The sequence below is a fragment of the Musa acuminata genome, chromosome BXJ3-2, assembly GCF_036884655.1.
Source record: "Musa acuminata AAA Group cultivar baxijiao chromosome BXJ3-2, Cavendish_Baxijiao_AAA, whole genome shotgun sequence".
In the NCBI taxonomy this organism is placed as follows: Eukaryota; Viridiplantae; Streptophyta; class Magnoliopsida; order Zingiberales; family Musaceae; genus Musa; species Musa acuminata.
In genome coordinates this window covers 20,236,973-20,264,917 of record NC_088350.1, presented here as the reverse complement: position 1 = coordinate 20,264,917, position 27,945 = coordinate 20,236,973, and the positions used below count along the sequence as shown (strand labels likewise).

Here is a 27,945-nt window from a genome sequence, read left to right as displayed (position 1 = left end):
TTTGGTTGTGTTATTGTTAGTGGAGATGGATCCGAAAGGCGTGTGTTGCAGGAATCAGATGTTTTAATGGAAGAACTCCGTGTTCCCATGGAACGCGATCCACCTACCGATATCTACACGTAATTGGAATCCATCAGATTGCACCCATCCTTGCTAGTTTCCATGGCCTCTAACAGGAGGGATTCATTCGGTTGATGCAACACATTCATGGCGGAGTTAAAAGCCCTCCGTTTCCTGCATCTCCTTCCGTGAATCTTGAGCGAACACTTTAGCTTCAGTTTCACAAACAGCAGCAGTCACGATGACACGCTGCGCCAACATGACATGACACACACCGACATACAGAGTGAAGAGCGAATAAGAAGACGACGACAGCTACAAAACATATGGACTCTCTCGGACCGCGATGCTTGATTCCCCACAAGAGCACCTCAGTGCTGAGGCGATTCCTAAGGCTCCATGGCGCCCGGGAAATGCTGCAGCAGCTCCATGTAGTAGCCTCCTCGACATGCTGCTCGAGCGAAGAGAGAGGGACCCATGGCGGCCAGTTAGGGAGGATAGGAGATATCGGAAGCTCTCTTTATAGCAGCAGGCGATGTTGCTGTGTGGTTTTTTGATAGGGTGTGTCGGAAGCACTCGCATGCACAGTGGGCGATGGAGATTCCGCTCTTCTCTAACTCCGCATGGCATGCAGAGTCGTGGCTTTGCGGTACAACACAGTCATGTGTGCTGAAAAGATAAAAGAAGAGGAAGAAGAAGAAGAAGAAGAGGAGGTGAATGGGATCAAAGAAAAGATATGACACCCCCACCCCTCGGAAAGGTCCTTTTGGGTTGACCATGCCACCATGCTCGCTCATAGGCTTGGCTTCCAAAAAGCTAAAAGCTTCAACAACACATGATGCTTGCGATTCAAGCTAGCTACCTTCTATTATCATTCATTTCGATATATGCATAGAGGTTTGAGTCTTAAAAATATGGAAATAATATCAAGCTTTTCTTTATTAACAAAGATGTTCAGATTTTTCATGTTTCTTTTATAAGGATATAAGAGAAGAAAACTCATCATGTTTGGTACTATAACTAAGCTAGTTGGTCATCAAATCCAATTCAACACCTAAATTAAGATTAATCGGTCGATCAGAGTAGAAAACCCAATCAATTATGGACTATTTGAATCTTAAAATAACCTTGAAATTTTATTTATTATCAAAACATTTGGGTTTTTCTAAAATTATTCAAGTATTTCTTATTATAAATATGGAAGAGAAAGGAAATCTATCATGCTCTCTCCCTATCTTTCTCTTATTCTCTATATTATAAAATTTATTTTTATTATTGTTTATGCATATGTGGTGTGTTTTGTTTCCATGACTCATGCAAATCAAGGCCCCAAGATGTTACCAAAATGCATCACAGCACAGATATAATCCATAGGTTGAGAGTAGATACGAGGCATTGACAAGAACAAGCAAGACCAGGATTTGATACTGTTCTGACATCAAATGGCAAGCACCAACAATAGATGAACAGAAAACCAATCCAACATGTTATTTATTGAGGAAGTTTGCACAGAATGTAAAGTTATTACATGGGGAAAGTAAATAAATACAATGGAAAAGAAATATAGGCCAAAACCAAAGTGTTTGTTACATGGTAGCAGAAGTATTATGAGCACTTCAGTGTGCATGTACACAAGGGCAGGAAATCTTACAAAGGGCTTAGCTCTCCAAAAGAAGATATCGATATGCAGAATTAATGCACTCTGGATCAATACACGGTTCCAGATGTTTTGTATCGACGGTATGGCATGTACTTCCTTGAAATGTAGGCTCACAAAATCTAGGAAGTTTATATGAATTAACATGAATCACAAGGTTTATTCATGCAAGATCATGACTCAAGCACTAATTCAGGGTATCCATAAATAGGGGGAAAATCTGGAGAAGCTGTCGACGAAAGGTCAACCGGAAGGAAAGACTATAGTTTCACCAAGCACAAAAAGCACAAGAGTCAGCTCAAAGGAGAAGAGTGTATTGAGCAATGCTCGATCAACTGTCCATCCAAAAATTGTAATGCCTCCGGGGTTTGATTGTAGATACATGACTGCACAAACAGTAACAAAGAACATAAGGATGCAACAAAAGAGAGAGGGAAATTCAATTTGTAAAAGTGACATAATCAACAGGCATATGATGACATGTTATGGGGGAAAAAAAATATCTATGCATGGGGGAGACCTTTGAGGTAGCTGAGACACGCACACGGAAACAAATTATATCTCAAAGGTGATAAAAATGGTTCTGCCAAAAAATAAAAAAAGAGCTCCTTGGTATATTCTTCACTTGCCATACTGAATTGTGGCTGAATATTCAACAATCTCAATTGCATTAGCTAGTTGAAACAATATGATAGACATTATTGATGTGAATACTTATCAGCATCCAACCATAGATGACCCTGATCGTAAATCGTTTTTTTCAAATAAAATACTTAATGGATAAACCAAAAGACCTGATGAAGTATATGAAAAACTCACTTGCAGAGAGACGGAAGACAGAAAAGAAAATCTTTTATGTTTGGAAACATCAGGGTATATGTCTGGAAATTCTAACCAGTGAGATTGTGCACATAATCTGAATACATCTTATTTGAGCAGGTACAACAAAATTCCAATGGTGTTCCTAAAGCAAAACTGAGGAATATGAAGCACTTGTCAAGTTCTAATATATGCATGTCAACAGCCACAGACCAAATCTTGATGCCTCACTTCTTATAACTGACAGATAAGCTAATTCCATTTTTGAGAAAAATTCATTCCCTGAGCATTAATCATCTAATGCATCTTCCTCTTGCAATGCATCCCCTCTTACCTAAAATTGGTTTAATTTTCAAGCACCATACAATTATTTCCACTGATTCTGGTGGCTTATTCCAGCATTATAAGATCTTTAAATAAGTATCAAAGGAAGATATCAACTAGGTTGTATATTGTGGTAAAAATATCCTGTAAAATCCACAGCAATCTTATTTGAGAATGCTACACTTATGCAAATACACAACAAGTTCACTTGAGTTCTTCCAATTTCATCACTGAAAGGATGAAGATATAATGCTTTATTATTCAAACCAGATGTACATATGATTTAATGTATTTTCATTTACATAATCTCTGCAAGATTGAAATATCTGCAACTGACATGAACAATTTGAACATTGAAACAGCTATGTCGTACCCAGGACCAAGTTGTTTTCCCGTATTCATGTTTGGCTACTTCACTTAAAAGGTTTACAATAATCTGCAACAAACATAAAGAGGGCTAAAAGCATGCTTATACTCTTAACTAAACCTTATTATGTTAGATCATTACTGCTTAAACTTTATATGTTAGTTATAGAACATGAGCTTCCAACCAGTACATGTGAAACAAGACCAACTTAATCCAGAAGAAACCTCATAAAGCACAGGATCGACAAAGGTCAACTTTACTCACCAAGGGCTTGCCGCTTGTGATATGAGGACACAAAGGAAGATAACTGAGCATTATTGTGCAATGCCATATTCTCCAATGACTCCGAATCACTTTCTGAATAATCCATCAACGATGAACTTGCTGGAATAGCTTCCAAATTCCACGAGCTATTTGTAGATTGCATTTGAGGGTCGGCAGGACAGCATGCTACATATGCATGCCGTCTACTGGCTAATGATGCAACACCTTGAGCCCTATGAGAAATTTTGGAAGCAGCATTTAAACAAAGAACTACAGCAATAACTTGGACAACCGATGACACCTGCATGCATGACATATGAGAATGAAATTTTGTATCCTACAGATATTTTACAGAAAACATCTAGAACTCGTATATTTAACAGAAGGGACAGAGATCACATCAACACTTACAGCTATATCACCAGCATTAGCGAAATTGATCTTTCCATTGTATCCAGTGGTCTGAAAAAGGGTGACAAACTGACTCGCTGTGACAAACAAGAAAAGCAAAAGGAGAAATATGCGAAACCTATGGCTGATTTTGGAAAGATAATAACGCAAGCGTACATGTTCCTCCAAACATATCAAAGCATCCACATCCCTTTCCAAAAGTTTACCATAGTCTTCAAAGTGAATAACTTGCAAATTACACACTAGATTGAACAACATACAAGCTGATAAAAGAATTATTGTCAAGTAAACCCATGACATGGTTGAAGCTAAGAAAACCACTATGGATCTCCATCTTGACTCATGGAAGATGTATATAAAGCGAACAATTTCACGAGCAGTCTTCACAATAAAGCAAGGCAATATCCACCAAAGAAGCAAACGGAAGAACTCCTGTCATTTGATGCGCAATAAATTCTCAGTGTACATCATCGGGGAGGTCATAAATTCTGTACTGGTGTAAGCCTAATAAAGTATTACTGCACAGCTTGAACATAAGATCGAGCCTGAGTTGTAACACGATCAGTTAAATGCTTATTCTAATCAAAGAAACATGAGAGACAATGTGCCATAAAGATATTAGATACATCTGATAATTAATGATCTCAAAATAAAACAATTAACTAGAATCTGTTGGTAACATCCAAAACGGTGAATGTACTTTTAACATTTACTTCAACTTTCCCTACTAATGGCTTCTAAATTATTTTTAGTTTAAAAAATTATAATAAGTAAATTATTGTGTCAATAAAAACAGGTACAAAAAGCAACATTAAAATATCAATTAGATCAACACTGTCTCCAGATAGATGAATGGAATGTTGGCACTTATGTTACAAACGGTCGTCGCGCACCCGCAATAACTCCGTTCAACGAACCATTCGTCGCTCTCGTCTACATGTATAGCTGCTTGGCAGCATGTTTTGGCTTGGTTTTATGTTCTTAGAATGGAATTTATGCACGCGGCGAAGTTGGTGCCAATGTCGTTCCTTAACTCCCTATGTGTGATGGGAGGTGACGACCCCTGTGTGGTTCCCGTCTCTCAAAGAGGAACCAGGGAACCCCAACATATATCGACATTACAACTAAAGAAAGAGGTACGAAAAGGCAAACTAACATTCGTGGCTGCTATGAAGCTAGAGCCACTCGACGAGAAGGCCACTTATGAACCTACTGTGGTGGCGAACATCCTAAAGGAGTTCACGGATGTTATGCCACCCGAGTTGCCGAAGACTCTGCCGCCATGCAGAGGCGTGGATCATCACATCGAGCTGGAGCCAGGAGTGAAGCCTCTAGTGAGACCACCCTACCGCATGCCCTCTCCCGAGTTGCCTGAGCTCAGAAAGCAGTTAGGCGAACTGCTAAGCGTGGTCTCATCCGTAGCTCTAAAGCACCATTCGGAGCTCCCGTTCTCTTCCAGAAGAAACAAGATGGGGGCCTCCGACTATGTGTCGATTACCGAGCCCTCAATAAAGTGACGGTGAAGAACAAGTATCCCATCCCGCTCATCGCGGACTTATTCAACCAGTTGGGCAAAGCCAAGTCTTTCTCAAAACTCGACCTTCGGTCAAGGTATTGGCAGGTGTGCATTACTGAAGGCGATGAAGCGAAGACGACCTGTGTGACCAAGTATGGAACGTTTGAGTTCTTGGTGATGCCTTTCGGCTTAACTAACGCTCCGGCCACGTTCTACACCCTCATGAACCAACTATTCAAGGAGTATTTGGATAAGTCCGTGATCGTCTACTTGAAAAATATCGTCATCTATAGTCAAATGCTTGAGGAGCATGTCAAGCACCTTCGGACAATTTTCAAGGTTCTTAGGGAGAACACTTTGTTCGTGAAAAGGGAGAAATGCTACTTTGCCCAAACGGAGATCTTATTCTTGGGGCATTGAATCGATGATGACTCCATTCGGATGGACAAATCGAAGGTGCAAGCGGTTGCGGAATGGCGAACTCCAAAGAAGGTGCTAGAGTTGAGATCCTTCCTTGGCTTCATTAACTACTATCGACGCTTCATAACGGGGTATTCAAAGCGTGCAACTCCATTGACGGAGTTGCTGAAGAAGGAGCAGCCTTGGAGGTGGTCTGATAAAGTAAATTGCATTTCAAGATCTAAAGGCTACTATGTTGGAAGAACCAGTGCTCAAATTGCCGAACTATGGGGAGCCCTTCGAAGTCTATATAGATGCTTCAGACTTCGTTATTGGGGGAGTGCTCGTGTAGGAGGGTCATCCGGTGGCCTACGAGAGCCGCAAATTCAACGAGACCGAGTGGCAGTATCCGATGCACGAGAAAGAGATGACAGCGGTGATCCACTATCTACGAGTTTGGCGACACTACTTTCTTGGATTGCGATTTGTTTTAGTGACATACAACATCGCTTTGAGCTATTTCCAAACTCAGAAGAAACTCTCCCCAAAGCAAGCACGATGGCAGGACTTCCTGGCCGAGTTTGATATGACAGTGGAGTATAAGCCCGGAAAGGCAAATGTCGTGGCCGATGTATTGAGTCGGAAAGTGGAGCGGGTGAATGTCGTACAATTGGAGGGCAGAGGCCAAGCAAGTCAGTTGCACTCCAACTTCCTTTCCAGGATCAAGGATGGTCTGTACAGTGATCCCCAAGCAGTAACCCTGATGCAGCTCCTTAAAGAAGGCAAGGCACGACGGTTTTGGGTTCAGGAGGGACTCGTTTACACCAAAGTGTCACGGACTTAGCTGGAATTGCCTAAGTCGTGAAGCACCCTTGCGGCAAAGACGCGAACTTAGCTTGTGTTGCCTAAGTCGCGAGGCACCATTGCGGCAAAGACGCGAACTTAGCTTGCATTGCCTAAGTCGCGCTTCGCCCTTACGATTTGCGCAAGGTTGCAAGTGGGCTGATCTTTGCGGATGCAAATCGTAAGGGTGAAGCGCGACTTAGGCAACGCAAGCTAAGTTCGCGTCTTTGCCGCAAGGGTGCCTCATGACTTAGGCAATTCCAGCTAAGTCCGAGACAAAAGGGAATAGGGTTTATGTTTCTCGAGTGGACAATCTGAGGCGTGAACTCTTAAGAGAGTGTCACGATTCCCTTTGGGCTGGACACCTAGGCATTCACAAAACCTTGGCTCTCGTGGAGGGGGCCTTCTATTGGCCGAAGATGGGGACTAATATTGAGGAATATGTTCGAACGTGCATCACTTGCCAGCAAGACAAGGTGGAGCAACGGAAGCTTGTAGGACTTTTGGAGCCATTGCCCGTACCAGAAAGGTCGTGGGAGAGCATTTCCTTGGACTTCATATCAAGCTTGCCCGCAGTAGGGAGACTCGGATCGATACTCGTGGTGGTTGATCGATTTTCAAAGTATGCAACTTTTATTGCTGCTCCCCTACACTGTTCAGCAGAGGAGGCGGCCAAGCTGATGATGAATGATGTGGTGAAGTATTGGGGAGTAACGCACAATATCATCAATGATCGAGACGCTCGGTTCCTGAGACGATTCTGGACCGAGCTATTCAAATTGTTGGGGTCCAAGTTATACTTCTCCACAAGCATCCACCCCCAGACGGATGGCCAAACCGAAAGGATAAACTCACTCCTAGAGCAATATCTTCGACACTACATAAGTGCCAACCAACGAGATTAGGTGAAGTTGTTGGACATTACCCAATTCTCCTACAACTTGCAGTGGAGCTCTATGTCCAACAAGAGCCCCTTTGAGATCATTACAGGACAACAACTATCAACTCCTCACACCATGGCAATCGGGTATACTGGGAGTAGTCCATCAGCCTACCACTTCACAAAGGAGTGGCACCGAAATACAAATATTGGGCGGGCTTACTTGGAGAAGGCGGCAAAAAGGATGAAGAAGTGGGCAGACTTGGGAAGGCGACCGCAAGAGTTCAAGGTCGGCGATTTGGTGTTGGTAAAGCTCCAATCAACATCACTTCAATTCTTTATAAACAAAGTACACAAAGGATTGGTGCGCAACGTCTCCTACAAGTTGCAACTACTAGCGTGGTTCAAAATTCACAATGTTCTTCACGCCAGCAACCTAAAAGCCTACCACTTGGATCCGCAATATGCTTCCCGAAGTGTTCCAACTCGGTTATCACCCACTAGAGTCTCCTACGAGAAGCGAGTTAAAACTATTTTAGTGGATCGCAAGATAAAGCTACCCACTAGAGTCGATCAAACCGAGCACTTGGTGAAGTGACGAAAGCTTCCCCGAACCGAAGCTAGTTGAGAGCCCGAAGACGCCCTACGACATAAAGAAACAATTATCAACAACTATCAACAAGCGTCGACGAGGACGTCGACAATTTAAGTGGGGGAGAATGTCACGAACGGTCGTCGCGCACCCACAACAACTCCGTTCAACGAACCGTTCATCGCTCTCGTCTACATGTATAGCTGCTTGGCAGCATGTTTTGGCTTGGTTTTATATTCTTTTGCTTGTAAAAATGTAAGTTCGAACAAGTTACAGCGCTACAGTGCGACCACTCACCGAACCGAGCAAAACAACGCAAAATGGCTCCGTTTTCGCGTGCCATAGGCTGTTTTCTATAGCTCGCTGCTGCAGCCAAAACGTCAGCCATCTCAGCCCCTTGGAACCACCCGGGTGGCACCATGGGGGATGGGGCTTCGGTATAGTGTCAGGTGTTGAACAATCTTTCGCAAGTTCGCACGTTACCTTGATGGGAACTTGTTGTCGCACCCGACACCTGGTGAGCAGTTGTTTGTGGACTTGCAGCTGTTCGTTCAACCTTCTAAAGTCCTTGTTTTCCTCCTCTCCCTCTTTTATCTTGTGCACGCAAGGTGCTCACTAAATTTCTTGTAAAGCATCCCCTTTTCGCGAGACGTCGGGACTTGTCCGTCGCTCGTTCTTCGAACTAATCAACTTTCTCTTTTACAAGTCCTTCGGGACCTGCGAGAGGTTGCAAGTGGGTTGATCTTTGCGAACACATATCACAAGGGCGAAGCACGACTTAGGCAACGCAAGCTAAGTTCGCGCCTTTGCCGCAAGGGTGCCTCACGACTTAGGCAATACAAGCTAAGTTCGCGTCTTTGCCGCAAGGGTGCCTCACGACTTAGGTAATTCCAGCTAAGTCCGTGACACTGAGTACAAGTAATAGGAAAGAGCTCTGTTCCAGAAGACATACATTATCTCACAAATGATTATCTAATTTAGAAATCACTCCATCTTTATAAGCACAAAAGGAAGAGATACGTGTACAGCCCACAACTTCTCGAATTACGTCTTTCCAAGGTTGTTATTTATTTGGAGGTTAAAATAAACATATATCCTATCTGTTGAAGTAAAAATATTTTGTTGTACATAGAAAAACTTCTAAGCCGGTAGAAATATGCAGAAAGAAGCATCAGAATGCTTTTCCATAAATTATAGAAGCTTTTATGATATATCAGGCACATGAAGTTGGCTTTATCTGGAGAATTAATGGATCTTTATTTCTCAACCTAATATACGTTATAAAACTTATTATGAAGGGAGTAACTCCTGCTAATGCCTTCAAATAGAAAATTATAACCGCATGATTTAGTGACAGATTCCGTCCAATCGATGATAAATATAGCCATATAGGACCATGAGCATTGCACAATCGATAAATGTCATAGCCAAAATAGAAAGAAGAGACGAGATGACTAATTCAAGAGCAAACGGGATATTTTTGTACTCCCAACAGACCTGGATCTTGCAGACATACTCTTGCTGCAGCCTGTCGACTTGGCCATGGTGCTGATCCACGAACAGGAACCTCCGGACCCCGTACTTGAGGAGGTTCCGCGACACGGCAGCGAGCGACACGGCCGCCAGCGACGCCTCGGACACGAGCACGCAGAGCTCGAACTGCTGTACCTCGTACTCGTCGCCGCGGGACTGAGAACACCGGGAGAGGCAGATGGCGGCGGAGGGGACAGCGACCCCGAGGAGAAGGAAGGCGGCGCAGGAGGCGGCGAGGCGGGCTAGGGAGGGGGAGTCGGGGAAGCCGAGCAGGGCGAGGAAGCGCTCGAGGCGGTTGAGGGCGACGTCCAGGTTCTTCTCGCCGCCAGAATCGCCCTCATCGTTCGCCACCAGCGGCGCCTTGGTCTCGGCCTCCATGGATGGCGGGATCGCGAGTGAGGGAGAAGCTAATCAACAGCGAAAACCGCCAACGGAGGTGCGGGGATTGTGGCCTTCTATGGCCATTGTTTCGAGGTCGCCGTGTCGACCCAATTGGTGGGTCCTCCTGTGGGCCCGGTGCGGGGCCACCGGCCAGATTGGACAGCTAGCTGGGGCAAACGTGATGAGGTGTCGCACACAGTTGTCCGTGATCAGACAAAGGTCGTTATAGAGAATATATTTTTATATAATAAAAATAAATAACATATATATATATATATATATATATATATATAACATTAGCAGCAAAAATTATCCACTTATTGACGTAACGAAATAGTTGGACGCCTTGACATCTTAGCAAGACGTAAAAATCAATTATTTCTATTTTTTTTATTAATGTGGATATGTAGGAAGTTTAACTTTCTCAAATAAAATATAAAACTATGATATCTTATTGGCAAACTCCCCAAATAAAACTTTTAATTAAAAAAAATTCTCACGGAACTCCTCTTCTTGCGTGGAAAAGATCATTTCACTTTTGTTTCCATCAAACTCGTCATAGTTTGTCTCTATCCTACATCATCACCCTTGCCTTCTTGCACCATCTTGTCATTGCAATCACTCCCTTGTGCATCTCACCCACCTTTCTCTCACCTATGGCACAGGTGATCATTAGCCTCCGCTACCCTAACTCCCCTCCCCTTTATCCCATTAGACTTATCTTTGCATGTTTTACCTTTGTCATCTTTACTTACAACACAAGCGACCAAAGATAAAAACATAAGTAGAGGAGGTTACAATCAGAAAGATAAAAGACAAGTATGACGAGTAAAGGAGAGAAGAATTAGGATAACAAGAACCAATGATCATCTATGCCATGAGTGAGAATTGTGAAGACAAAATGTATAGATCCAATGAGATCTAACAAGGGTGACAATACTTAGCAAAGATAATAACCGACAAAGAATATATTATTATTTAAAAAAACACTATAAATTTTTTTAAAAATTGAGATGCTAATTGAAACTTTTTTCAAAAATAAGTTTTTTCTTTCAGAAATTCGCCCATATCTTATTTAGGACATAAGCTAAGCTTCTGTTGACCCTTTTTCAAATCTTGAAGCTCTTTGCATCAGATCGTACTTCTGTTAATCATTTGTAAACCAATCTCTTGGGAGACGTCCTATAAAATTGGAACGATAAATATTAACATACAAAAGCCTGTGGGCATTAAGAATCAACAAGCAGCATCTGTTTGGTGATGTATGAAATGAACATATATTTTTTTCTCTTTTTCAGAAAAATGCATGACAAAGTAACGCAGGTTCTTCCAACTTGTGGGAAAAAAAAAGGAGATTTTTGTGGACTGAGAAGAAACACAAAAAATGGCCCATATTTGATGCAGGTTAGACTGATGAGATGGCAATCTCAAAGCATTCTTTTCCCCTGTAGCTAGAATGATTTACTCGCTAATACAGCAAAGGAGACCTTCCTGTTCCAGTGGAGAGCTCGCTAGTTAGCTAGGCTAACTATGTTTTCCCGAGAATGATGTGCTGCAATCCCCTTTCACAGGAATTTATGAGGAACTGAATAAAACTCATCAGTCTAATCTTGGTCGTTCTTTTCCAATCTGTATATCATTAAAAATCCGATCAGCAACCAGAGAGTTAAAAAGGGAATCGAATTATAAAACTCACCCTTGTCAAATGTGCAAGATCACATGAAATTTGCTCATCTAATGAACTCAGCTTCTTTGACAACTCCATCAACCTGCATCCAGGAAAAGGTGAGCAATGAAACACTAGATTTAACTTGTGTGCTTCAGGTATAAAAAGTTGGTGCTGATTGTGTAACACAGCAACATAATCTGTTTTAGTTTCAGCTCGTGAAATATCAACACCACAGATTATGAAGCACCGAAGGGAATCGATACCATCATGGACCCTCTCTATCTCCTAAATAGCTCTGTGCAAGGTGTTAAAGGCATATATAACTATAAAACATGGCAACCATGTTAAATCTCACTTACATTGTCAACCTGTGAAGCACTGCTACATGTCGTATTCAATAGAAAGATGCACAAGGGTTGATGCCTAACAAGGATAGCTATGGATTTTCACCTTTTCTTCCTACTGACTATAGAAAAACTGGTTCATTAGCCAAGCACTCCACTTGCTAGAGTTTACAAATTTAGTTGAGACACGGGCTAGGTCAAGCAAGCACTTACCGTTGTCACAAGAAAAAATTTGGTTTGATAAAATCAAGTCATCACAGTATTCTTCTGCATATGTTCCATTCACAGCATATGAGATACTGAACTACCACAAAATCACACATGAGAGAATTTCTAACACATACAGGCAACTAAAAATCAGAAGACCAGATCAGTTATATATGGAATGTGGAACAGAGGAAGCACAAAAATTACTGTGAGACCATGTTTATTTACACTTTTGGCTATGGAAGATGTATCCACTGCATGCTGCAAAATAGTTGTAATCAGTGGCATGGAATACGAGTGGTACTAACCAGTCCGACCAAGTCCACCAATACCAACATATGGCTTAGTATCGGTACAAATACCATTCATTTTTTATCTTTTCCATTATTTTACTCAATGATACTAAACGATATAGGTCTGAAAATCACTCAGATTACTGAAACAAGTGTCAGACTCTTATTTAAATACTTGATGAGTGGTTTCTTCTCCCGTATTCTAATGTCAGGTGATCATTAATTTGTAGGACATTTCTTTTCCAAAGACCAATTTCAACTGAAATTGAAGAAAATCACAAGAAAAGCTACGAAAGTACAAGCAAGCTGATGCTAATGGCTTAATCCTAAGCCTTCAAATGATTTGACCTAACCTTACCCAAATATAGCTACATTAGGTTTAACAGTGAGATACTGCATGTCAACTCAAATACATTCTGATAGTGTCAATATCAACCACATAAAGTGGTCATCATATAAAAGAATATTTTATTTTCTTACAATATATATTATAAGCTTCAGGATTACCAAAAGCAATTTACAGATTAAACAGATAAATGTGTCATTTGTTGACTTCTCATAGGCAGATGAGAGAAATACCATAATAATTTCTCCTAATATGTTTTCCATTAGCAGGAAAAATGTAGCTTATTTTACCCAAACTCCCACCAAATTGTTGATTGCGAGATGTGTGCTATAGTTCAAATGCTATGAACATGAACTGAAGTCCTAAGCAGACACTGGAAACTAATAACAGCTACCAACATGTTGCATTCCAGATAGATCAACAATCTCACTGATGAGTGAGTGCTTAATCCTCTCAAATGATGTCATGAATATCAAAGGCTAACCAGAACTGACAAAAGTAATGATGCAGCCAACTCCAAAAATTTTAAACTTGAGGTGTAATAATGGATAATGAGCCTGTCAACAGAGTTGTTTCACCCGCATATCCAATCCATGCAGGCACCAACTGGTGAGCTAAGATGATTTAACCTATTCATGTAGGTCTTAGGAATATGGTTTCTCATGGAAAAAGTAAGCTTGAAGTAAGACCAAACCTGTGATCAAAATAACAGAGAGAAGAGTAGAGGGACTGATGAGCATCACACTATTTGGAACAATCAAAACTTGAGGTACAATAAAGTGGTGAGTTATATTACAATGAGCCTGTAAGTTGATTCATTTGCATATGCAATCCATGCAGGCATTTTGCCCTGTTCATGTAGATCTTGGAAACTAAAAAGATTTCTCTTTGGTTTCTCATGGCAAAAGTAAGCTTGAAGTAAGACCAAAATTGAAATCAAAATAATAGAGAGAAGAGTAGAGGGAATGATGAGCATCAGAGTATTTGGACCCAAAGTAAAAAAGGAGCAAAAGAGGAATTAAGGTACATATTGAAAACCATCATCTGTATCTCAGATCAAAGATTTATAATCATCACAGTTTAAGGTCTTGGAACATGTTTGCTACGTACGAAGGCCATGAACAAATAAGTAATGATCGTAAACATGGCAACGGAAAGAGTTCAAACAAAAAAGTCAAGAGTTCATCAAATACCTTTGGATTAAAGAATCGATAGGCTCTATCATACCACAAATTTTATATTGCTCAGGATCCTCATGGAAACTGACCATTCCATCCTTTTGGTTTATTGAAGCAGATATCTCTGCATCCTGAATCTGAAAAAAAACACAACATTGCTGAGCAGTCACCAATATGCTTATTATTTGTTACAGAATCAATTAATGCCCAAACATACCATCTGAAGTACATGCATCTCAGCATCATTTGGGGTCTTCAGTTGGGAAGCATTTGCTATGTCTTGCAGTGACAAAGTCAAGTAGGTCTGTGTCAGTCTTTGAATATTGTGCTTGTAAAGAGAAGATAGAACTTGTTTCACTAATCCAACATTGCTGTCCTGCAAAATAAGATATATACGTCAAATTGCAGCAGAGATCACAATGGGAGAATTCATCTTATTATGAAAGCATTGCCAGTGTAAGTGGCCCATAACAGTGCATGTTGATGCTGGTAACAAAATAAAAAAAACCAATAAATCTTAAATCACATATGTAAAACACAGCAAAAGAAAAACTGAATTATAACAAGAAAGCTTCATGATCAGCATAGTGTATAACTAGATTACTAAATTATATACTGAGACTTGAGATGGTCAAGGTAGAAGGATTGTCTAACTCTATTAGCTAATGGTAGACAACATAGAAATAAATAAGATACTTACAGATTGAAATTTTTCTAGGTTTGTCTGGATGCAAGCCTCTAATTCAGAAAATGTCCCAGTAGCATAGCAATCAGCCAGATCAATATATGGCTGCCAAAAGAAAATCCACAAGTACTTAGGATTTACAAAATGTTGCTGAACTTAGATGCACTATAGCCATAGCAACGAGCTCACAAAATGCATTTCAGCATCATCCACGAGCATCGCCGAACATAATTATAGACAATATCAGAATATTAGTGCATGCATATGGACATAATAATCAAACATGTATTTTAAAGCAAGGATTGTAATTTTGTACCATACCAAAGATTCGATCTCAGCTCAATACGGTACGATACGGGTATACCAAATAGTACGCTTTAGCATACTGCTCGATATATATATATATATATATATATATATATATATATATATATATATATATATATATATATATATATATATATATATATATATATATATATATAAAAGAGAGGCAGCGTTGTCGAGTCATCTCGTTTCTTCTCCCCATCGAGGCTTCTTATCCCTACACGGATGAGAAGTCGCCGACAACACCGAGGCCTCATCGCCTCAAACAAGGAGGAGGTGACATCTCATCTGCCGCGAGGGAGGGCGGCGATGGATTGGGATTGTCGAGGGAGAGCGACGCCGGATCTCCAGGTTCTCCCTTTTCTTCGTCCTCTTCTTCATTCTCCCACAATTAATACCGCCTAGTAGCGGGTGGTGACAGTCAAAATCGACCGTTATCGATCGATTTCGGACGATAACGAGGCGCGATCTGCTGGTGGACTGGTATGTACCGCCCGATATGGGTGGTATCATTCGAAATTAAAATCCTTGCTTTAAAGTAAAACATATTGGAACCAATAAAATCAGACTCAAGAATGAAAGATCCCTTTAGAGCATGAAGTGTGAAGTACTCAACTCTGAAGAAAACTAAAGTGGCGTTCATTGACCATGCAACATTTCAAGTATTCTTCACAGCCAAGATGCATATAATGTAACTAATGGGTCTGCAGAAGGTATGGAGAAACTAGTATCCAAGTAGGCAAGAACATAATCATAAATATTATCTGCAAAAAGGAAATCACAATCAAGCAACTTCAGGTTTTGCCAAAGAGCTTGACAGGATTGTAACAGCAGTTATGCTTCATATTTCACCACTAAATTCCAGTTTGAAAATGATCTTTGTGCTAGAAAGTAGTCAATTGGAAACAAAACAAATGGAAACTGGAGACATCCGTAACTTAATAAAGATGATCAGCCAAGAAGGTCCTCGTGAAGCTGCAAAAACAGCAGCAACCAAGCAATTCCATCGAGATATAACCAGCTACACTAACAGCAAAACACCCGAAACAAAATGCTGAATAAGAGTTGGCTAACATGTTCTATAGGAATGTACCTAAACAACACTATTTCACAAATGCGAATCAGCTACTATAACAACCGATGCAAATATGCACATATATTACCACATAACATTCAAAGATGAAAAGGAAAGCAGCAGTTAATTGAATTCTAAGTCCACATATCTATTTTTGAATAGATTTGAACTGTCTGTGAGCGATAATTGTTATCAGATCTAATAAACATAGATCTAAACTGATTTCAGTATGGGGCTAAATGCATTTCTGGTATCACCCAAAAGAACAAAGTGTGGACTAAAAACCATCTAAAAATGACTCATTACATCAGCAACTAGATTTGGTGTGAAATAAGGGTTCTCAAACTATTTTGGGCTACTACAAAAGAAGTAATTAGTTCAGAACCATCGGATTAGATAAACTATACAGAATAAGGAAGACTTAAAAGAAAGAGGTTTAAGTTATGGATAAGGAGAACTAATATAGTTTGCTTAGAGGAAACTGAGTGGGTGAGTGAAAAATCTAGGGAGTTGATACTATAAGCAAAGATGAAGCTTGGCAAGCATTAAGTATTATACTATTATTGTAGTAATGATTTTTAAAAATAGGTACAGGTAAATACATGAACGATAGAATTTTATTATTAAAATTTGTGCAAGGAGAAGAAATGTTGACTGTCATAAATTCTTATGCTCCACAAATAGGATTAGATGATTTAATCAAAATGAAATCTGAAAAAGATTAGATGGAACTATTCAAAGAATATCAATGAATGTAAAACTTTTCATTACAGGCAATATAAATGGCACATACAGAAAAAGATATGAACGATAAAACAGTGCATGGGGTAATGATTACTAGGAAAAGAACAAAGTTGGAGATATGTTTTCATATGTTTCCATCTTATGATCATATGTTTGTTTACTTGGTTCAAGATAAGAGATGAGAATTTTACTATATAAGTAGACATAATTGTAAGGCTTTTTTCCTTTTACTAGTTAACATAATGATATCTGATCATTCAAACACTTATATTCTGTGTAAAAAAGCTTCTGAGTTTCTACCACTTAGAACCTTTATTCATACTTTCCAAACTCAATAATCTGTTTTTTCAGTACCCTACTTGATCAGCAAGCTCAGAAAGTTATAGGTTCCAATAGAAACTTACTAGGTAACTTTAAGAATCCAAATTTGTTTACACATTAAAGATGTAAGACAATGAAATCCAAGAAATTGAAGTTGTAAGCAAGCAAAAAAAAAACTGTCGGAGTATAGTGAAACAAAAGGTTTAATTTTCTAGGTACCATAATTTATAAATACCTGAGTATGTCTCTTCAAATTCCTTTGAGCAGTTGAAGATGTATATTTTGGGAATGGTGGAACCTGACAAAGGTAATTTGAATTCAACTCAAGATCAACATGTTGACAGCTTTGATTAGGAACAAACAGATATCAGGCATGACATCTGTACGCATTTCAGCATCTTTTTTAATGTGTCAGAATTGACAGTGCAAAAGCACATTTGTGAGGAAAAATACTTTAATACAATTACAAAATTGAGCAAACAATTACACAAATTATTATCATTTTAAGAGTCTCTTTTTGAAAGATACAAAACTTCATATTGTGTATTCTTGAACAACTTCAAAAACAACAAAAATCAGAGCACTTTGCTTTCTAGTGAAGATAATTTATCAACTTATGGTGTCCTTATGATTGCTACAGCCAATGGAAAACAAATTGACTTTATCAAACAAATATTATACACATCATTGATCTTATTCTTTATGTTCATTGAGTTCATGTGTACCAAAGGCAGTTATTTTGTTATATATGTTCTTCCAAGGTTCCTTGCACATATATTGATACAAAGTTGTCTTTAAGAAGCATATGGCTAGTAAACTTACTCTTTGTTTATCAGTGATTTAAAAAGGCGCTCGGGCGAGGCGAGGCGAGGCGAGGCCCAAGCGCCTCGCTTCATTTCCAGGCGACGCGCTTCAAAGAGGCATCGCCTAGGCGCTCGCCCGAGCCCAGGCACCGAGCGCTTCGGGCGAGCGCCTGGGTTAAACCAGGCGACCGAACCAGCGGTTTAGGTCTGGTTCGGTCTTCAGTGCTTTAGTTGGTTCAATCGAACAAACTAAAGCACCGATATCAGCGCGACTTTCCCAACCATAACCCTACTCGCCGTTCACGCTGCTCGCTATCACTGTCGCCGCTCGCTGCTCCCGCTGCTCGCTTCTGCCGCTGCCACTGTTGCCGCTCGCCACTCTCGCTGCCACTGCCGCTCGTCGCTCCCGCTCCCGCTCCCGCAGCCGCTGCTCGCTGCTGTCGCTGCCTCTGTCGCCGCTCCCGCTCCCGCTGCTCGTTGCTACCGTTGCCACTGCCACTGTCGTCACTTGTTGTTGCCGCTACCGCTGTCGCTCCCGCTTTTTTCAGCACCCTCGGTCTTCCCTTACACTCTTCTTCTCTCTTTCGCTTCTCCTTTTTTGAAATCGAAAGTATACTATTAACAGTATACTATATACTATTAACAATATACTGTATACTGTAGTATACAATATACTATTATATTATATACTGTTAATAGTATACAGTATACTGTTAACTGTATACAGTATAACACTATTATTTTGATTTTAATACTATTGATTTTTATTTATTTGAAATTATTGTTAACTGTATACAGTATAGCAAGTGTACATTATGATTTTGTATCTTAGATTTTCTTAATTTAATAGCATATTTTTATTTAAAATTTTAAATAATTATATTTATTAATTATATTATATATTTTTATATTTTAGCGCCTCACTTCGCTCGAACGAGCGCCTAGTGCCTCGAGCGTTTTTGGACCATGGCGCCTTTTAGCGCCTAACGCTTTTTAAATCGCTGTTGTTTATACACCCACTTGACTATTTTGTGGGACCATACCCCTAGAATTACTAATCAATAAGCAAACTTTAACTAGGACATTTTTAGCAAGGACTTCAATTTCACCTAACCTGGTCTATACCGATAGGTATTTACCAGTCGGGCATCAACTAGGATGTGGTCCACCTTCATTTGAACGGTCCAATCCTTTTCTTTTAAGCAACAGCTGCTCAGTTTTTGTGTTTTATCAAAGCAGCAACGGAGCTTTTAGGGCTCACGAGCAGCCCCCAGCCCTGCTGTTACCACCTACGTCACCCTCTTAGCTCCTCTCTCCATCGCCAGACCACCTCAGCCCACTGTCGTCAGACCAGTATTTTTCTTCCTGTTCCTCCCCTCCCCTTCCTCCATCTCCTCCTCTGCCTCGTATTCTCCTACATCCTTCTTCCCTCCCTTCCACCCCCACCAGTAAAATGGTACCATGGCACATGTGAGTGTACTGTGTCCTTAGTACACCGGCATGGATCAAGCCTGTATTGATCCAGTCATGGACTGATATGGGTCCAATATCCAAAATTGCATTCTTTAATTTTTACTTTTTAGTATGAAAAGTACAGGATGCCCTTCCAAAAACTCCTAGTAGTTAAGAAACACATCATGTATCATAAAATTTAATATATACTATTGATATACACAGTAATAAAGTGTCATATTCATGGTATGAACTATGAAGGTTTCCATAAAGTCATAACCAAGTATACAGGATCTACAACCTAGTATCTCCAAGATTATATGACAGGAAATTTTACGTATATCGAGGTCCAAAGTCCAAACATTCCACAATTTAATGTACATCAAAAGTAGAAAACCTAACTCTGTAATTAATTCAAAATAATTCACAAATATTTAGGGATTAAACATCACTATGAATACAAAGCTACAAGTTGGTAAGACATTCAGTTGCTACATGTGGGCAAGCACAAAGCCAAGCACAATAAATATAAGAATTGCAAGTTGAATTGCATTGACCAGCTCATTATTTCAAGTTGCATACATTCAAAAATGAAATATATTTCTTTACAAATTGAAGCAGTTATATTTTGACAAATGTCAATAACTAAAACTAAAATGCCATGGGAAACATAAGCGTACAAGGAACCAAGCCAAATAAAATTAAGTGACAAACTAGCAATAAACAATATGTTGCAGTAGAAGTGTTAGGAATCTTGGCCTCAGAAAGGGGTGGTTACAGTTTGACACATCAAGAAAAATGATAAATGAATCAACATTTAGACTTGTGAGTTGATCAAAATACTACTTAAGGAAAACAAATGGTCGAAAAACTGGAAAAAAAAAATCACATCAAACAATTAATAGATATCATCACACACTAATTGTTGTTAAGTGAAGCACTAACATTATTGGACACTGTAGCATCATAGAAGCTAGAAATCTTTTGGAGAAACATAAAACAAAACAATGTAAAAGAAAATCATTTTCTAAAGAAACATCTTATAATGAACACAATGAAGGTCTAGAAACCAATGACATCTGTCACAGCTGGAAGCCAGATGAACCATAGTGCGCAAAACAATACTTCCATAACATACTGGTAGAAGCCAGATATGCTGAATGATTTAACAATATAGCAAATAAAATTTTAAAATCCTGCGTAACTTACAATATAGCAAATAAAATTTCAAAATCCAGCATAACTTAACCTTCAACCTGGTAGCTGATTTCTTGGATGGTAACAAAAGAACCTTCAAAGATCAGTTCCTCGCCTTTCATGCTTCAAAATCACATACAAAAGTAACTATATATAGCCACATCTATTAAGTTCTGACTCTAAATTGTCAGAGTAACCTTAAGACTAGTTTAAATTCAGCAGTGCCTTTTGCCACCATAGGCAAAATGAAGCAAAACATTGATATTTGTAATATGAACAATTAATCAGACTATGAGGACTACAAGAACTCACAGGACTTTAGTAAGCCTCTTCCCTCTCACATCCCTTCTAATTTTTAGGGCCCTAGCACTGTTGCTTGTCAACTATGAAAATTCTAAAGAATTCTGTGTCTCAATATTTCTTCATGGGTTGTCATATCTTGATAAAAAAACCAGTTGAGTATATGTTCTATCAGAAAGTTATGGTCCATATATGTAGCATATTCGTAACAGTTTGCACTGACCTAATGAAAAAATAAAATAGATATATCATAGCCTAATAACAATCTTAAAACAAATAAATATTGAAGAGAATCCAGATCTCCTATTACTTCATGTAACACAAATATTGACTGTTACAACCTAAAACCTTTTTATGAAGAAAATAATAAAAAACTAAAATGATGTAAATTTAGACACAAACGGAAACAAGACCACCAAACCATAATGCTCCAACCATCTGGAATAATATATATCTTTTCCTGTCATTAGACTTTATACATCGCAATGTCATCGGATAACTCAAGCATTCAAATCTCTATCTGTAGTTTTAAATAAAGCCCTCTTAAGCCTCTTTTAGTCTCCTCACACAACCAATTCTATGTGTCTCACATGATGATGTGATTATTTTAATCACTAAAATAACTATCAGAAAGCGGAATGAACTAGGCCTAATTATTTATGAATTAAAACATTTTATTTTTAATATTTTCTATCAACTCCATACATCAACGTCAACATTATACAAACTCTTTATACATGTTGCGTTATAAACACCCAACACTCAAAAAGCATGGCTGACATAACAACTGTGTATATAAATTTAGAAATAGCTATAGTAGACCTCTTGTATTAAAAAGGTAACAGAACTGCAAATTCGATTACAAATCACATGTCCGCATTCTATATTTACAAAATAATCAAATTCTCCAATGGATGAATCAAATCACTGAAAATAAAGTTTTCATCTCATCTGCTAAAACCAGCTAGGACTTCCTCTAAGAGAACAAAAAAACCATAGTTAATTTATGTTGATCAATTTTGCAAACACCCAAAATACCTTAGTATATCTGCTTTAACCATGCATACATCAGTAAAATAATTTTTCTTTTTATAGAAGCAAATTTCTTTTCATTCCAGTTATACAAGTTTAGCTTTCATTTGTGATAGTATTTGTTTTAGAAATGTTCTTCCACGGATGAGAACTCTATATGACATAAAGCAAAGAGAATGATGTAGAAACAGGAAAAAAAACTTTTTATATATCAGTTTCATGTACACAGTTGCAGAACAAAAATCATCATGCTTTAATATTCACTTCAACCACATGTAGTGGTTTCAGTTGCTTCCAGATACTATAACAGTTGAAAGACAAACCAAGTGATGGCCACCATGTACAAAACATATTCAACAGTATCCTAGTATAAACGTAAAAGATCTGCTAAAGATCAAAGCCATCTAGAAATCCCATGTTTAATCTAATATAAAAATATTTCGACAAACTCACTGAAACTTTCTACCACTGGCTCAGGAAAATCATGAAATACTACAAGCACACCTGTCCATTAAGGATAAGTGAAACCAGAATGTACTTTTTATATGCTTCAACAGCTATTACACTCAAAGCATCCATTGGTGCAGTAACAACCTGGTAAAAGAACATCACTCAGCAAAACTTGTGGAAAAGAAAATTTAATATCAAGTTATGTGTACCATCTACATACATTATGAAGACACCCCAAAGCTTTCCGAAAACGCTTTAATCCAATATTTATCATTCCCCTATTACAATATTAATTAAAATAGTCAAAAAATCACTTTTATAAATACTAAGAAATGAGGTTGCCGTTATGACAAATGGACTAGAAATTCTTTATCTATTATTCCAAAAAAAAGAATAGATTAATAAGGACATTATCCAGAGTAAACATTGGGTTGTTAACCTAGAGAGAGTCATCAGGGATTTGTGCGATCATTGTTTTTTAATTCAAGAACAATTAGGTGTTGCCTCAATAAAAGTAAAATAGAAAATCATCTAAGAGGACAAGGACAAGTTCAAAGAGAAGCTACAAACATTGTGATTAAGCATTGTTGGTTAATTAGGATCAACTAAAGGTACATGTTACATGATAAACCTTATTTTGGAATATTGTGATCTAGTTACTCACATGATAGACCTCCCTAAGTAGTGTATGTTATTTGCTGGTAAAGTTGTCTTAGTTGATAAGAGTATATGTGGAATTAATTACAAACTTGAGCTATATTACTTACATGATAGACCTCCCTTACATAATTACAACTTGAGCTATGTTACTTACATGCAGGGTCTGCCGTATCGAACTGTACCATCCGGTACGGGTGGTACGTACCGGTCCGACAGGTTGTCGGTACGCGGACCGTCTGTTACCAGTCCGAGTGCACTGTAGCACTGTAGCAGTGCACTGTACTCGGCACACCTGGGTGTACCGCTCGGTATACCGTACCGTACTGGTACCGAGCCCAGGTCGAAATACCGGTACGGTATGGTATTGCGAACCTTGCTTACATGATAGCTATGTTATTTATAAAAAAGCTGCAAATATTATGATCTAGTCACTAACATGAAAGATCTTCCTGGTGTATGTTATTTGTTAATGATATTGTCTTAGTTGATGAGAGTCTAAATAAAATTAATTATAAACTTAAACTATAGAGACAAGCCTTAGAAACTAAAGGTTTTAGATTAAGTAGAACTAAAACAAAATATATAAAATATAATTTTAGTGATTCTTGAAATAGCCAGGAGAATATAGTTAAATTAGATGGACAAGAAGTCTCTTTAAGTAAAAGCATTAGGTGTCTTGGATTAATTATTCAACAAGATGAAGAGATCGACGAAGATATTATTCATAGAGTAAAAACAAGAAGGTTAAAATGGCAAAGGACATCATGAGTCTTATATGATCATTGAATAACTTTGAGATTAAAAAAATAATAAGATAATTGTGAAATCAATAATGTTTTATGAATATGAGTGTTGGGAAGTTAAGAAACAACATATACAAAAATTTTATGTTGCTGAAATGAGAATGTCGAGATGAATATATGGTGTTACTAGGAAATATAAAAAAAAAAATATTTTTATTCGTGAACAACCAGGTATCACTTCGATAGAGGATATGATAAGAGAAAATCATTTAACAAGATATAAGCATATGCTTGATGACCTTCGAATACGATAGTCAAAAGAGGTAAAATGATTAATACCAATATACGAGGAGAGGTAGAAAAAGATATAAAAATACTTTAATAAAAATTATAAATACGTATTTAAGTACTCTAAACTTAAATAAACATATGGATTTTTATATATCTTAATGGTAGCAAAAGATACATGTAGCCAACCCCAAATAATTAGGACTTACAACTTTGTTGTTGTTGTCAAGGTTTTTAATTTCGAATGATACCACTCGTACCGAGCAGTACGTACCAGTTTGCAAGCAAACCGGTATGCGGACCACTCGCTATCGGACGATACCGTTGATTGGGGCTGTTTCCACCCCATTACCACCCGAAATCGGTCGGTGACGATCGAAGAAAGAAGAGGGAGAAGAAAAGGGAGAACTTGGAGATCCGACGCTACTCTCCCTCGACGATCCCGATCCGTTGCCATCCTCCATTGCAGGACGCCACAGATGATATGTCGTCTCCTCCTCGTCTGCGAGGCATCGTCAGTGACTTTTCCTCACCCGCATGGGGAGAAGAAACCTCAGCGACGTCGCCGAGGCTTCACAGGGAGAAGAGACCGAGCAGAGGAAACCGAGAAGAAACCATTGAGACTTCGTGGGGAGAAGAAACCAAGTAGAAGAAACTGTTTCTTTTCCCCATGCGGGCAAAAGAAATGAGGCAATGTCGCCGAAGCATCGACGGCGACTTCTCGTGGGGAGAAGAAACCGCCGAGGCTTCGTGGAGAGAAGAAACCGAGCAGAAGAAACAAGGCAACGTCGCCTCTCCTTTTATTTTTGAATTTTTTTATTATATATGTGTATATATATATGTGTGTGTGTGTGTGTATATATATATATATATATATATATATATATTTTTTTTTTTTTTTTTTTTTTTTTTTTTTTTTTTTTTGTGTGTGTGTGTATATATTTGTGTATATATATATATATATATACCGAGCAATACACTTGGACATACCGCTCGATATACTCGTACTGTATCGTACTGAGTTGAACTCGATACTCCGGTACGATACGAAATTACGAACCTACTTGTTGTTGTAGTTGATTAGAATCAATAGTGTAATGAAAGGTAGTGTAGCCCAAACAAGAATTAAAATAATAAAAAGAGATATAATTGGCCTTTGAATTACTAAAGTTATTGCATTACACAACCAAATGGCAAAGAACATCTACGAAGCTGACCCTAAATAGTGGGGACATAATGACTCATTACTATTGTTGTATGACATGTCCATGCACCTAAATTAGAATAATGAGAACGAAAATTCAGTATGGACTACTGTTAACTTGAAGAAATAATCTGAGGGCAGAAAACATCTAGAACAATCAGAAGCCAAATCTACCACTAATTTTCAAGTATAGAACAACCTGACACACGTCAACAAATAACCTGTGGTAGTACCTAACAGTCTTTTGTAGGAGTGGAAACAGATCAAATATTGGAAAAACTGTATTTACATCCACATTTAATAGTGGTTACAGATTGGGATATGGATATTAAAATGCTACTAAGTTCTGTATCCATATTTACATACATATGATACAAAGAAAATACATAGCAAACAGCTTAATTTTGGGGTTAAAAATTGAATAATTCATTAATAAATAATGAGGACATCATCTCAAATTTTTCATCAAATTCCTCAGATTAAAACCCAAAAAATTGGTTTACTGCTTATCATTGTTGTTCTGTATAATTCTGGGGTTTAAATTATAAAGCAAACATGAGAAGAATCAAGTTAATGATAAAAGGAGAATATATTATACAATGAAACCATCCTCGCATGACTTGTATCATTACACCATAGATAGGCTGCTAACTAACTGTCAACATCTATTAATTTTAGATTGTGACATGGAGATCTGAAGTCATTTCCTCTAAATTAAACTTTTAGGCCATCATGTTCCTTATGAAATTAGTAAGTCAAACATGGATCCAGACTGCAATATGTAACTAACTGTCAGTAACCAGAACAAGTAGTTAAGCTTTATTCATTTTACTATCAGAACTTACTGAGAAACAAAGACATAGCCTATAAACACAAGTATTATATGGCACTGACCCATAATAGCAATAGAGGAAGTGGTCCCTCGGCTGATCAACCTCAAATATATCATCATCCAAAATACTTAGTCCAGCTTTATAAAACTTTGCTAGCAGACAGAGAAGAAGATAATCTGAATGTAAAGTTGTCAACTGCTCTGAGGAGGTCTGAAGTTTACGAATAGCTGTTCGCAAGGGAGTTATTCCCCGTATGGGAACTTGAAGTTGCATAACCTGATCCTTAAAACTCTTGCAAACAGAAATAACTGCATACAAAAAATAAATAGTGCATTAGACATATCTAACCATCTATAATGAAGAAAGCACCAAAACTAATAATAATATAACAATCAGCTGGCTGGCAATGAGACCATCACAAATCATACATTTTTCAGGTGCCAAACGTATCTGTTCTGCCGAGCATGAGTTAATAAATCCTACTATAAACAGAAGAAATTTTTCATCTTGCTCCCTTGAAATTGGCCTAGATGAGTATGCCTCCCTGTCCAAACATGACAAACAGTGAATATAAACTTTTCCATCAAGTGAAAGAGGATGTCAGCACTAGGAAAACTCAGGAAAGCTGAAAACGATGGGATACAAATGATTTGATTCAATTGTCATAAATTGAAGCACCCATCTTATAAACTCTCAAACACAAAACTCAAGGTAGTACATTAGTCAATTTAAAACTAAACCACGACAGCAACTGAAAGAGTTAGCAAACTTAACCAACTAAATTACTATACAGTGTAACCCATCAACACTTGTCTCCCTTTTGAAACATCATCATGATCTAGCATTATCCATCCATCCATCAAAATCACTACAACCTTTTAAATTTTTTCATCTTCCACTTATATTGTTGAGCGCATCACAGCCTTTTCTCGCGGCATTGACATCCTTTGAGCCCTTCCCACATCTTATACACTATGATAATCAAGAATTTTTTATGATAAAGAAGATCATTCTTTATTTTTTCTTTGAAGTGGGAGGATGCATTAACTCATGTATGAAATATAATGATAGAAGGAGAAATTCCTCGATCCAGTCTGTGTGCCCAATCGACTCATAATCCCATTAATTATCGCAATGGCAAGGCCCTTATAAACAAGTAAGAATTTACAGCAATGCTTCAAGATACACAACAGTGCTTTCCGCTTGACCAAACTGAGCCAAAAAACATCTTAATCAGACGTGTAGCGCAACAACCAAACCAAACCAAACGGCAAGGCAAGAAACTGATGGAGAGGATTGGTGAGGCTCTCAGTGCTTACAACAGGAAGAGGTAACCGAGAGTGTGGGCGGAGGGGTCAAGTTGATGGAGGAACGGGCCGAGGCGGGCGGCCCGGGAGCGGAGTGCGCCCTCCGATTGCTTGAGGAGGGAATGGAGGTCGGCGACCTCCTCGTGGCTTCCCGACAGCGCCTGGATGTGCGCCACCACCGCCTCAACCGACTCCATCCGTACCTGCCCCATCGACAAAAAAATCCATCGCGAGAGAGAGCGCGCGTTACACTCTTACGCGACCGATTCATGAGACGGTCCGGTTCGAGTTGGGGAGATCACCAAACGTAGCACGTGTTTAGTGACCGGACTAAGCAGAGTCGGTCTCGAAACATAACTGCGAACCGAACTGACCTAACAAACCGGTCAAATTTGGTTTGGTCCCTTTTTTTCTATAAAATAATATATAATTATTATTGGG

The 27,945-nt window shown here is 38.7% G+C and overlaps 1 protein-coding gene and 1 pseudogene across 4 annotated transcripts; both read right to left on the bottom strand.

Moving 5' to 3' along the window:
* Positions 1–1,523: 1,523 nt before the first annotated feature.
* Positions 1,524–10,096, bottom strand: LOC135631132 (uncharacterized). Of its 4 annotated transcripts, none has more exons than XM_065138561.1 (4): positions 9,630–10,096; positions 3,903–4,334; positions 3,492–3,792; positions 1,524–2,103 (listed from the first exon to the last, which is right to left on the bottom strand). In XM_065138561.1, exons 1-4 carry the CDS (start codon positions 10,041–10,043, stop codon positions 1,961–1,963), a joined length of 1,290 nt encoding a protein of 429 aa, XP_064994633.1. In that variant the 5' UTR covers positions 10,044–10,096; the 3' UTR covers positions 1,524–1,960. The 4 variants fall into 4 exon arrangements, with proteins under 4 accessions (XP_064994633.1, XP_064994636.1, XP_064994638.1 ...); XM_065138564.1 differs by having other exon boundaries at positions 3,903–3,953; XM_065138566.1 differs by having other exon boundaries at positions 3,903–4,447; positions 9,630–9,769.
* Positions 10,097–11,311: 1,215 nt separating this feature from the next.
* Positions 11,312–27,743, bottom strand: LOC103972820 (COP9 signalosome complex subunit 3-like; annotated as a pseudogene).
* Positions 27,744–27,945: the final 202 nt, after the last annotated feature.

Excerpts from the sequence above, each read along its gene's own strand:
- LOC135631132 (XM_065138561.1), bottom strand. The coding sequence starts at position 10,043 with ATGGAGGCCGAGACCAAGGCGCCGCTGGTGGCGAACGATGAGGGCGAT. Across the intron at positions 4,335-9,629 it reads AGTATGTCTGCAAGATCCAG|GAGTTCTTCCGTTTGCTTCT; the intron begins GTCTGTTGGGAG and ends ATCAAATGACAG. Across the intron at positions 2,104-3,491 it reads TCACAAGCGGCAAGCCCTTG|TCATGTATCTACAATCAAAC; the intron begins GTGAGTAAAGTT and ends CTGTTTGTGCAG.